At 53.8% G+C, this 12,896-nt stretch overlaps 1 protein-coding gene across 2 annotated transcripts in view; it reads right to left on the bottom strand.

Annotated features, from left to right (window-relative positions):
• The window catches only part of LOC140428329 (uncharacterized), a 199,923-nt gene extending 194,244 nt beyond the window's left edge, over positions 1–5,679 (bottom strand). Inside the window, exon 1 of one of the 2 annotated variants that reach the window (XM_072514684.1) lies at positions 5,449–5,679. In XM_072514684.1, coding sequence (XP_072370785.1) covers positions 5,449–5,604 — 156 coding nt within the window. In that variant the 5' untranslated portion in view covers positions 5,605–5,679. The remainder of the gene's footprint in view (positions 1–5,448) is intronic. The other variant, XM_072514683.1, reaches the window with a different exon arrangement.
• Between the last annotated feature and the right edge of the window lie 7,217 nt (positions 5,680–12,896).

The following is a 12,896-nucleotide window of genomic DNA, read 5'->3' as shown; positions in this document are numbered from 1 at the left end:
TCCGCAGCCCTCCTCTCTCCTCACCTACGTTCACTAGCCGACTTTAGTTAGCTAGGGTGGGTGGCTCCCCCCTGCCACGCTATACCGGCCCCTCCCACCCAGTCCCAGAGAAAGAAAAAACAAAAACAACAATCCAACCCATACAATTCACTAAACTAAGATATGACCATCACAACACAGAATGCCAATCAACCCAACTAATAACTTGAACTCTGTAACAATGTGAAGAGAAGTAAATTACAATACACGTCAGTAAAAAGAAAGTTATAACATTTGTACATTTTCCAGCTCCCCAATCACAGTCCACAATCTCTCTTCCAGCTCCGCTCCTCACGTCTGTCCCAAGCCTTCTGCCCTCACGAGCGCCTCAGCCGCCTCCACTGTCTCGAAATAAAAGTCTTTGGCACCATACGTCACACTCAGCTTCGCCGGATACACCATACCAAATCGCACCCCCTTCTTGTACAGTGCCACCTTCACTCGCCCGAACGCCGCTCGTCTCTTTGCCAGCTCCACCGTCAAGTCCTGGTAGATCCGAACTCCGGCACCATCCCACTACACCTTGCGCTCCTGCTTTGCCCAGCTTAACACCTTTTCCTTCATGCAGTACTTATGGAAACAGATGGTTACTGCCCTTGGCGGCTCATTCACTTTGGGCTTCGGCCTTAACGACCGATGAGCTCGGTCCAGTTCGTATCGAGAGGGGTTCTCGCCCTCCCCCATCAGCTCCGCCAACTTCTTAGCGAAATACTCTGTTGGCCTTGGATCCGCTATCCCTTCGGGCAAGCCCACAATTCTTAGATTGTGCCACCTCGAGCGGTTCTCCAAGTCCTCAAGCCTTGCTCGGAGCCATCTGTTGACCTCCACCGCCCTCCGCAGCTCATCCCCCATCGAGGTGAGCTGGTCGCTGTGCTGCGATGCAACCTCCTCCACTTCCTTCATCTTCTCGCCCAGCTCTCTCACCTCGTCCGATGTCTTCGCCACAGCTACTCTCACCGGGGCGATTGCCTCCTCCACCAATGACTTCAATGTGACCGCCATCTCCTTCCTCAAAGCCTCCATGTGCCTCGCAAACTGCTTTTCCAGCTCCACTGCCATCACCTCGGTCATCTTCTCCACCGAACGTAGTGCGGCCCCACCATGCGGTCCGGCCTCCGCCATCTTGTCAGCACTTTTGCCCGTCTTCTCATTCAACAGCGAGCCCGCATTTCCACCCTTCCTCGACGCCTCTTTTCACATCCTTTAACGGCTTATTATTTTTCCTTTTTCTCACTCTTCCTTCCTTCTTCAATCTCAAATTTCCTTAAAATTTCTTTCTCTTCTTTTTTTTGTATAGCTCCAGAATTTCCCTGGGACCGGGCTCAGTCGTCTTACCACATTCTAGGCGGGAGCCATCCAATGTGGGACATCTCTCCTACATCACGCCCTGGCTTCGGGCCTGCCACCTTGGCCTCCACTTGGCTCCGCCCCCGCTGCTTCCTTCAAGTTTTCAGGTGAGAGAAAAAACAAAAAAAATGTTCTCCTTTCCTCTCCGTGCTCTTTGAGCCCTTCAGCTTTCAGGATGCTCCTTGGGGAACAAGTCACGATCCCCGCTCCTCCTCCACGTGCAGTCGCCCCGCCGAACCCACCGGGACCAGTCTCTCCCCTCCCGCCATTTTAACCCTCCCGCTCCGTGAAACGGAGCTTTGATGCTGTCACAGGGCGAGGGAGGCAGGGCCGACCCTGGAGAGGTTTATTTTTTTTTCCCCAAAAGAAACTTTGCGGAGAACCCAAAAAAAAGACCGCGATATCGTGGACCAGCGGGAGCTTCTTCTAAACGCGACCGCTCCGCTCGCAGATGCCACCGGAAGTCCAGTAACTGACTTTTAAGTAATAATGCAACACCACTCCCTCTTTTACACCCTCCCTATTCTTGCCAGAAGATCCTGTACCTGAGTTGCCAGTCCTGTACCTCCCTCAACCATGTCTCTGTGATGGCAACAATATCACAATTCTATGTGTTAATCCATGCCCTTAAATCAACAGGCTTACCTACAATACTCCGAGCATTAAAGTAGACAGCACCCAGCCTTTCCTTACACCCTTGGAGCTCACCATTGCAGGACCCCCTCGGTCTTGGTTTGGCCCAGGAAGTGTGAAGATGATGCCTCACTTAGTTGAATAGCCACCAGGAGGTACAGTGAGAGCTGACCATCCCCAGAGGGCACATTGTTCCAAACGACACGGAGCCCACAGTCCAAATCACCAGCAGAGGGATCCCAACCACACTAGATCCTGGGCGGAATTCTCCGTTGCCCGACGCCGATATCGTAATTGGTGATCAGGCGGAAAATCCTTGTCAGCGCACGGCCAGCACCATGTTGTATGGCACGGCTGCTTCAGGGCGCGCATGCGCAACCACGGACCCGGCAATTCTCCGGTTGTTTATTTCGTGAAGGCCGTGTGTTTAACATGACGCGGCTGCTAGCCCCTCACCGGTCAGAGTATCGGTGTTGGGTCTCGCCAATTTTTTCATCATAAAACTAGACAGTTTTACATAGCCTCGAAATCAGAGAATCCAGCCCCCTATACCCACCTCAATACAGAATCACAATCTGATAGGATCACCCACTGCATTTAAAACAATTCATCAGGCATCAGCACTGTGCTCCTATCTGGTATCAATGCAGGAGAGGTCTCTTCCAGAAGGCGGATTGGTATGGGATCTAATTGACCTTGAACTGAGGGGTTTGTGGGCCATTTCAGAGAGTAGTTAAGAGTCAACCACATTGCTTTGAATCTGGAGTCACGATGTAGCCATCTCAGATGGCTACCTGAAAAGGACCATGGGAATTATTGCCAACCCAGGACTCAGACAGACTCAGAGCTTGTGTGTGTATTTGCCAACCCAGATAGCTAGACGCGACCGAAACCCCCGCTCGTTTGCATTCTAATGGCCCATTTCCCCAGAACAAAAGAATGGTACTCAGGTAACCGATACAGATACAAACTAATCGCTGCCACTCCCTTTACTCAGGGAGCCCAATCAGCCAAAGTCAATGACCGCTAAGGACACGCCCAGCCATCAAGGCACCAGCCCCTTTATTGGCCAAAATCGAAGCCTGTCGAATTATTGGGTCCAAGTTAAGGACCGCCCCAAAGAGCGCGAAATCCCAGAGGGATAAGAAGAGACACAGCCATGTGCTTGGTCTCTCTTAGATCCGGCCTATGCCAACCCAAGTGCAGCTTAACGACCAGACAGGCAAGTTCAAGACCAACGATCGCTACCAGACGGATGAGCCCAGCAGAAACAGAGCCACTTCTTCCACCCAGCCACGTAAGATCCAGATAAAGGCCTTGTCCATCTGCATAGAGCCGGTTTCCCTGGAGTAAGTATAGGTTATTGTAGTTGTTAGGTGTAATTTAACTTGTAGAGATTTGTGTTGCATGTCGAAGTAATACATGTGTGTAAATAAACCATCTTTGAACTTGAATTGACTAACTGGTTGTCTGGTCCTTTGATCGATATCCGCTAAAGCCTTGTGGTGGTATAATTTGATACCTGGCGACTCTAAAGAGCATCATTATTAATTGGCAACATTATTGGTGACTCGGGTGGTGATTGGCAACAACATGTAGGCCCGAGCAGCTGGTTTCCTTCCCAAAGGAAATGAGTGAACCCAGTTGGGTTTCTACAACAATAGTCTCCATTTGATTTTTAATTCCAAAGGTTATTGAGAAGAAATGTTGTTATAACCCCCATGAGACCTACGGAGATGACCCGATTGATCGCGCGTGGGGCTAGATAAGTACGAGATCCCCCACTGAGGTTCGGAGGCTCCACAGTGGGCTTGTTAATATCCCAAGATAAAACCATCCCAGGAAGGAGTTGGCATCTCATGACGGTTCCGGCTGGGATTTGGACTGTTGCTTAGTTGCTGTATTTCCTAAACTGTGAGTAGGACATAATAATAATCTTTATTATTGTCACAAGTAGGCTTACATTAACACTGCAATGCAGTTACTGTGAAAATCCCCTACTCATCACACTCCGGCGCCTGTTCGGGTACACAGAGAGAGAATTCAGAACGTCCAATTGACCGACCTAACAGCATGGGCGGGATTCTCCCCTACCCGGCTGGGTGGGGGGTCCCGGCGCCGAGGAGTGGCGTGAACCGCTCCGGCGTCAGGCCGCCCGAAAGGTGCGGAATCCTCCACACCTTCAGGGACTAGGCCGGCCCCAGAGTGGTTTGTGCTGAGCCGGCTGGCGGGGAAGGGGCTTGGCACCATGCCAACCGCCACCGAAGGGCTTCCGCCAGCTGGCGCGAGTTGGCACATGCACGGGAGCGCCAGTGTGTGCTGGCGTCATCCCAGCGCATGCGCAGGGGGTGGTTCATCTCTGCGTCAGCCATTGTGGAGGACCACAGCGGCCGACGCAGTACAATAGAGTGCCCCCATGGCACAGGCCCACCCGCGGATCGGTGGGCCCCGATCCCGGGCCAGGCCACTGTGGGGGCACCCCCCGGGACCAGATCCCCCCCGAGGACCCCGGAGGCCGCTCGCGCAGCCAGGTCCTGCCGGCAAATACCTGGTGTAACATACGCCGGCGGGACTGGCCGAAAACGGGTGGCTATTCGGCACATCGTGGGCCGGAGAATCACCGGCCGCCGACCGGCGCGGCGCAATTTCTGCCCCCGCCAAATCTCCGCCACCAGGGAATTCGGCAGCCGGTGGGGGCTGGATTCACACCGCCCCTCGGCGATTCTCTGGCCCAGCGGGGGATTGGAGAATCCCGCCCCATGACTTTCGGGACTTGTGGGAGGAAACCGGAGCACCCGGAGGAAATCCACGCAGACACGGGGAGAACGTGTAGACTCCGCACAGACTGTGACCCAAGCCAGCAATCAAACCTGGGACACTGGCGCTGTGAAGCAATAGTGCTAACCACTGTACTGCCGTGCCGCCCAGAAACAAACTACTTTGACTCAGCATTTTGGAACTTCTCTCATTGGCTACAATAAATGTCAACACCTACAGTGGTGGGATTCTAACCCAAGGCATTTCCCTAGGTCTCTCGATTACTAGTTCAGTGACAATACCACCGTGCCCATTGCATCCCGTTTTAGTTTTGGCAAATGACAAAACCAATTCCGCGTAATAAGAAGCAGCTGGTCCAGGCCCAATCTTTGTCTTTCCACTCAGCAAGAGAGTTATCCATAACCTGAGAAGTGGAAGTTTACACACACAGGGTTAAACTTCTCCCTAAAGTATCAAGTTACCAAGCGAAGTAGTTGCCGAAACAATTCAGTACTGGTATAGTGGTCAGAATGGTTTTTGTTAATCGAAACCGATTTCTTATTTTGCCAAAAGCCCTCAAATGAACTTCTAAGGAGGAAAGTCCAAGTTTTGCTCTGGCAAAGTCTCCCGTCCGACCGAGATTCAGAGACGGAATAGGAAGAGGGCTCTTACCTGGGGCATGGAGCTGCAGTTTCCAGCCGACACATCCATCCTGTTTAGCGTTTTGTTAATTTCGTCGATGCCCTGACCAAAGGTGATCTTCCCCGATTTCACAGCGTTCAAAAGCCACGCCTGTTTATCAACAGTCAAATCCGCGTTACTAATCATCTCTGCTACTATTGTTCAGGTTGTTTTTCACCGCCCTCACCAGTAACTTCCGTAACCCGAGAGAGTCTGGCTGCGTGAAACTGACTTTGACAAGGCTGGAACGGACCCGCCCTGAGCAATCCTGTTTGCAAAGAGGGAGAGCAAGTTTAAATAATTTGTTCAATCAGAGAACTAGTTTCATCAGGGGAATGGCATTCTAACAGCAGTTCTGTTGAAGGCACTATTCATGATGCCAGAGCAACTTATATTATGAATGGTAAATACAATTATTAATGTGTATCAACCACATTACATTTCTGCATGTTTACCTGAAGGCGATTAAATTAAGCAGTCTTGACTGTCGTAACTCTTAAGTTTCACGAATGATTTGGTTAACAGTTACTTAAATCATCTAACACTTAATCGTACATGAAAGGAGTGAGTAACGATTTAATCAAGGCAACAAGTGGCAAATAATAATGTAAATGAAGAAAGATGGGGCGGGATTCCTAGTTTCAGAGACTGAGTGTTGACTCTGATACAGAATTCGTGGAGATCCACGACAGCAAAACAGGCGCCGCACCTGGACCGATTCAGACATGGTTACGGAGCTAGCACCGGTGCCATGCGCAACACAATCGATTCCAATGAGAAACGGTGCCGGATTCGCCTGTTTCACGATTGACACTCAGGAGGCTGACAAGCTGCAGCCGCAGAAACACACTGTACTCCCCACACACACCATCCCAGCCAACAAGATGGCAGCAAGGCGCGTGACCCCACGCTTCACAGATGCCGAGCTGGATACCCTTCTGGACGTAGTGGAAAAGACGTGGATGACCCTGTACCCTGGCCCGGGAAGGGGGTTGCCAGCCGCTGCCATTCACCGTGCCTGGGCCCAAGTGGCAGAGGCGGTGAGCGTCGTGGGCAAGGTCGTCCAGACTCGCCAGCAGTGCCAGAAATGAATACACAACCTCCTCAGGGCGGCCACAGTGAGTAGGCAACACTGTGCCACTGGCACTAACTCCCATCCCACACACCCGTAACCCCACCCCCCAACCCGGAGGGTGGCAGAACCCCCACCCTGCACCACATGCCGGCATCCATACCGGCCGCCATGGCCGAGTGCCCTGGCCACTGAGGCCACCAGCTACCCACCCCCTGGGCTGCATGTGTTGGACTGTCTAATACTGTCATTTTCTATCTGTCCCCCCAGGAGAAAGCTGCCCACAACCGCCGGGGGCAGGAGAAGACTGGAGGAGGACCACCGGAGCGCCCTGTGGCAGAGCAGAGCACCCTGGACGTGGCTGGTGGCCCGGAGGAAAGGGAGATCGCCGGGGTGGAGTTCAGCCATGAGCGAGGAAGTGAGACCCTGCTGAGTTGCGGTTCCCGGTGACATGTGGTCAACCCACCGCCCCCGCCCCCCCCCCGGCCCCCCAACACCACCCTCACCATCATCTCCCCACGGCCCTCGCCCCCCCCTGCCACCCACGCCTCCTAGCCACCCTCATCCTCACCCCCATAACACCCTCACCCTCAGCCCCATCCTACCCTCACCGCACCCTCACTGCCGCACCACTCTCATCTCACCATCCGCACTCTTCCCCCCCCCCCCCCCACCTCTCCCATCCCCCGGCCTGTGGTCTAATCATGCATCTTGTCTTGTCTTATGTCTTGCATGACCTGCCAGAGATGGGGTGTTTCCATCTGACGCCCCCTGCCACCAGCCAATACCACATCCGAAGCCCGCCCCCCCTTCTTCCCCCCCCCCTCCATTCCCATGAGCCAAGCAGCGATGAGGATAGCGACTCAGATGACAGCGAACGACCCGAGACTCATGTCACCCCAGAGATCGTGTCAGAGGATGACATTGATTTCCCGTCACAGCTGTCTCCAACACCATCCTGCCTCCCAATGACTGCGCACATACACAATTGAAGTCAGTGGAACAGAAAACCTGTGATTGTGTATCCGGGCTGCGATTCTCTAGGAGTAGGGTTACCGACCCTGGTTGGAGATCAGAGTTTAAAAATACATCTCTTTGTGTGCTTTCCCCAAAAAGCCCAATAGAGATATTGCCCATATTTCTGTCTTCAACCACTGCATTTCCACACTCTCCCATTGGACACTCAACTTATCCAATCCTGTGGCCACCTGGTTCCTACAGCCAAGTGGAAGTGAACATTGGTTTGGTTACTCGATTGGATGATCCCTCACTCTTGTCAGTTTTTTATTTCTCCCATGTCTAATATTTTTTTATTTGGGGCGGCACGGTAGCACAGTGGTTAGCACAGTTGCTTCACAGCTCCAGGGACCCAGATTCGATTCCCGGCTTGGGTCACTGTCTGTGCGGAGTTGGCACGTTCTCCTCATGGCTGCATGGGTTTCCTCCTGGTGCTCCGGTTTCCTCCCACAGTCCAAAGATGTGCAGATAGGGTGGATTGGCCATGATAAATTCCCCTTAGCATCCAAGAAGGTTGGGTGGGGATAGTGGGTTACAGGGATAGGGTGGAGGTATGGGCTTGGGTAGGGTGCTCTTTCCAATGGCCGGTGCAGGCTCGATGGGCTGAATGACTTCCTCCTGCATTGTAAATACTGTGATCTATGACTATGATCCCAAGAGACACTCACCTCAATTGAGAACTTTAGTAAAGAAGCTCCTGGTACACTATCTGATGCGCACCACACAGCTGATCCGATACAGCAGGTTGAGGTAAGGACACCCGATGAGGCAGACGGTCAGAGGATGGGCTGACCCCTAGGACTAGCTGCCGTCCAGCTGGGTTTAGAGCTTCTGGAACGGACAGTCCCATCGATTGTGGAGATGCAGTCGCAGAGCCAGGGACGACATAAGGGCATCCAGTACCTGCAGGTGCTGTTGGAGGAGTCCTACAGGAGCAGGAGGTGGTGCCGACCATGTGTGCCACCCAGGCCAACACCTCATGGATGGCATACGCGGTGGAGGCATTGGGGGCGACAGTGTTGGCTATGGATCAGCATGTCCAAGGCCTGGGGCATTCAGTGCGGGTGCTGCCCAAGGCTCAGGACAGGATTGCTGCCTCACAGGCAACCATGTGCTCGAGCCACCTGTAAATCGCAGCGATGCTCCTCAGTGTGGCCCAGTCACAGCATTGCCCAGGCTCTGGCCGACATGGTGCGAAAACAAAGGGAGGTGACCCAGTCCCAGAGGGAGGATGCACTGTCACTGGCTGACACACAAATCCAGAAGGTGGTGGCACAGTCACAGCATGACGTGGCACAGTCCCAGATGAAGATGGTCCACTCTCTGTGCTCCATGGTCGCGAGCAAGCAGTCCCTGTTCGAAACAAGAGCCGGACTCCAGGACTTGTAACGCCAGGTGGCGGAGGAGCCTCAGGTGATAGCTCCGCAGCACCCTGTCCCATGGAATAGCCCAGGAGCCATCGGGCACCCCAAGGAAGGAGGAGGTATTGAGGCCCCCTGCCGGTGACTCCCGCAGGGGAGGTGCCGGAACACCGCAGCACCTCAGACGTCTCCCATCCTGTCCCTAGTGCATCGGTGGGTAGCGGGCAGAACAGGGTGGCACACGCCACCTGGTATGCCTGAGCAGCAGTTCAATCCCAGAAAACAGCCGCCAAAGGGGACCCAGGTTGCAGGGTGGGAACATAGCAGGCGGCCTCCACTCCTGCTGTATCGTCTGGGGAACCAAGATATAGTGTTCGGGCCCTGAGGCCCAGAAAGTTTGACACCAGTTAATTGGTACGGGTGCAGGAGTTGGCACGTTCTCCTCATGGCTGCATGGGTTTCCTCCGGGTGCTCCGGTTTCCTCCCACAGTCCAAAGATGTGCAGATAGGGTGGATTGGCCATGATAAATTCTCCTTAGCATCCAAGGGGATTTTGGATTAAGTTTTGTTTTAGGTGCTGGGGCACAAATCTGTTTATATGGTGTCACATTAAACACCCGTTCACACTGTTACAACCTGTCTCGGTGCTCTGTCCGATGGGTGTGAGGGAAGGGCTGGTTTAGGCTGGCCAGAGAGGGGGGGGAATGGGCGGACATTGTGGGTGGCCTGGGCTCCCCCCTCCCCCCAACCCCCCACTCCCCCCCCCCCCCCACCCCCCCAGCCCCGACCGTCCCCAACACCATTACCCCAGGGATTCGGTGGGAACAATGATCAGGGGGTTAGATAGGGTGGACAGTGAGAGCCTTCTCCCGCGGATGGAAATGGCTAGCACGAGGGGACATAGCCTTAAACTGAGGGGTAATAGATATAGGACAGAGGTCAGAGGTAGGTTCTTTACGCAAAGAGTGGTGAGGCCGTGGAATGCACTACCTGCAACAGTAGTGAACTCGCCAACATTGAGGGCATTTAAAAGTTTATTGGATAAGCATATGGATGATAATGGCACAGTGTAGGTTAGATGGCTTTTGTTTTTTTTTACTTCAATGTCGGTGCAACATCGTGGGCCGAAGGGCCTGTACTGCGCTGTGTCGTTCTACGTTCTATGTGATGGAATGGCCAACTCACATGCAGGGGGGCCACCCAGGTGGACAGGGCTACTGTGAGTAGGAGACAGATTGTGGCAGACGATGCAGAGCACACCAGAGCTCATCGCAGAGCGAGTTGTCATCATCCTCCATCCCATGGACCAGACCAGGTGTTACTGCCAACCCAGAGCCCACACCAAGTAATATGGCAGCTATGTATCACAGAGGGAGTTGCAGTCGAGAGGGGGGGTGGGGGTGGGGGGGGGGGGGGGAGGTGTGTGTTGGTGGCCAGTCCACTCCCCCCCCAGTTGGTGAACCTGGAGGCTATCAGAGCATCCCGTGCCTTAGCACACACGTCGTGTATTCCTCCCGTGCCTGCCTGGGCCCCATGTCATGTCCATCCTGTCCCGCACCCGCATCCTCCTTGTCAGATTTTCCTCCTCCTCCTTCAGCACATCGCCCCACTGCTGCACGATGTTGTGGAGGACACAGCAGACCACCAAGATGCAGGCAACTCTCTCAGCATCATACTGGAAGGCCCCTCCAGAGAGGTCCAGGCAGCTGAACTGTATTTTCAGGAGGCTGAAGCACCGGTCGATCACCCTCCTGGTTGCTGCATGGGCATCGTAGTAGCGAGTTTGCACGTCGGTCTGTGGCCTTCGGAGAGGCTTCATCATCCATGATCGCAGCGGATAACCCCTGTCACCCAGGAGCCAAACTTTCAGCCGGGGGGTGGGTGTCTTGAACAGGTCAGGAGTCGTCGAGTGTGTCAGGCTGGAGGCGTCGTGCACACTGCTGGGTATCGGGCGCAGACCTGTGTGATGCACAGCTGATGGTGGAAACCCTTTCGGTTGGTGTAGAGCGGCCTGTGATCTGCAGGTGCTCATCGGCGGATGTGCATCCAGTCAATCACCCTCTGGATCCAGGGCATCACTTCGCTGGCGGCAAACCCTGCTAACCCGGGCATCCTGGTGGGCTCGGTCCACATTGAAATGGATGTATTGAACAGCCTGGGCATATTAGGCGTCCCTGGCGGCACAGCTGCATATGCGCACCAAGGTCTGTGAGATCACGGTCAGGTCCCCACTCAGCACCTGGAAGGACCCCATGGCGTAAAGGTTCAGGGTGACCATCACCTTGACGGCCACCGGGAGCGGGTGTCCTTCCTCATACTCCCGCGATGCCAGGGATGCCATCATGTGATTGATATTATTATGGGCCAGGGTTTCGAGAACTCCAAAGTGTATCATGGAGTTCACCTGACCCACAACTTTGAATAGATTGTGGTTTGGGGAGCACACGGCCCACTCTACAGGAATGGTGCAGCAGAAATTTAAAAGTAATTTTTAAAGCAAAACTATTTTTATTTTTTTACATTTTTTTCATAGAATTTACAGAATATTCTATGAACTCAGTTAACCTTTTTAAAACATACAGTGAACATCTTAGCAACCATCGATTCAAATACAACCCCCAAAGAATACAACACTAAGTAATCCTTATCCTTTCCTTTTAACATCCATAAGACATTAAAAAAACACCTTTTAACAGAAGCACATCAGGTTTAGATTCACTACTGAGAACAGTTATCACTTTGAATTAACCAAATGATCAAGAGATAGTCTTTAGATTGCAGAGAGATCGAAATTACACCTTCTTTGGCTGGCTTCAGCTCCAACACTAAAATGAAACCCCAAAACACAGACACACCCAAGCTTTTCTCAAAGTGAAACTAAAAGCTGACAGACAGCCCAGCTCCACCCACATTCTGACATCACTGCAGTAATAAACACCCATTTCTTAAAGGGACACCCACTACAGTTATTCTATGAAAAACACCCATTTCTTAAAGGTTCTCTCACATGACATATGTCGCACTGTCTCCCTGCTCAGCCGGAGTCTTCAATGGCATGCCGTCAGGTCCTCGAATGACAAGCGCTGCCGATGCACACAAAGCCTCATGCAGTGCCTCCTTGGCACCTCCTCCTCCTTGGGCTCTTTGGTGCCTGACTCTCCATCCTGGGTGGCTGCCTCCTGTTCCTCTGTGACATGCTCTGCTGCTGCAGCTTCCTCCTCCTCTTCGAGCAGCGTCCGCTTGTACAACCGCGGAGCATCCCCCAGAGCTGCGGCGACTGGCAGGGAGGCCACGTTGCAGGTTGAATTCCAATATCCATTGAATGCAGGGCAAGAAAGTCAGACATGTTAGCATGTTGCATACCCACCCCGTGCCCAGCCAAGTTCAATGGGCTACATGGTATCCCCGGTTGACACTGCAGGCTCTGCCACTGCATGTCCCACTCCCCCACCTCTGCACCCCTGGCCCCGTCAGTGGCCAGTACCATGGGGGCCTCTGGTCCTGGTGCACTCTCTGATGCCAGGGCTACCATTGGCTGGCACTGCCCGTGCCTGCGGTAGGCTCTGTGGTCGTTGTCCTGGATGGGCCGCCGGCGAGTGGTAGCCGGTTGGGTGATGGGGAATGTGACGGAGAGTGAGGTGCGGAGGTGGGGGCACCCATATGGCCAGTGTCATTCTGCAGCACCAGGGGCCAAGGTCAGTGGTCAGTGGGGTGCACAGCAAGATGGCTGCCTTGCAGGCCGCGGCAAAGGCGGTCCATGCCTGGGCACTGCCCCAGTCCCGTGGGAGGTCACCCCGGCCACTCGCCTGTTCCCTCGTCACATCCCCCCCCCGGGTCCTGGCAAGCCTCCCCGCCATCGGGGCCACCTCCCCTCAACCCCAGCCAGCCTGGCCAGTGTCCGGCCCGGCAGCCCACAGTCGTTCCACTCTGTGTCCTACCTCCTCTCTCTCTCTCTCTCTCTCTCTCGCTCATCAGCCACGAAGCCAGTT

This window comes from Scyliorhinus torazame, chromosome 8 (assembly GCF_047496885.1).
Source record: "Scyliorhinus torazame isolate Kashiwa2021f chromosome 8, sScyTor2.1, whole genome shotgun sequence".
Classification (NCBI taxonomy): domain Eukaryota; kingdom Metazoa; phylum Chordata; class Chondrichthyes; order Carcharhiniformes; family Scyliorhinidae; genus Scyliorhinus; species Scyliorhinus torazame.
Note: the sequence above shows the minus strand (reverse complement) of the source record. Positions and strands in the feature narration are given on the sequence as shown.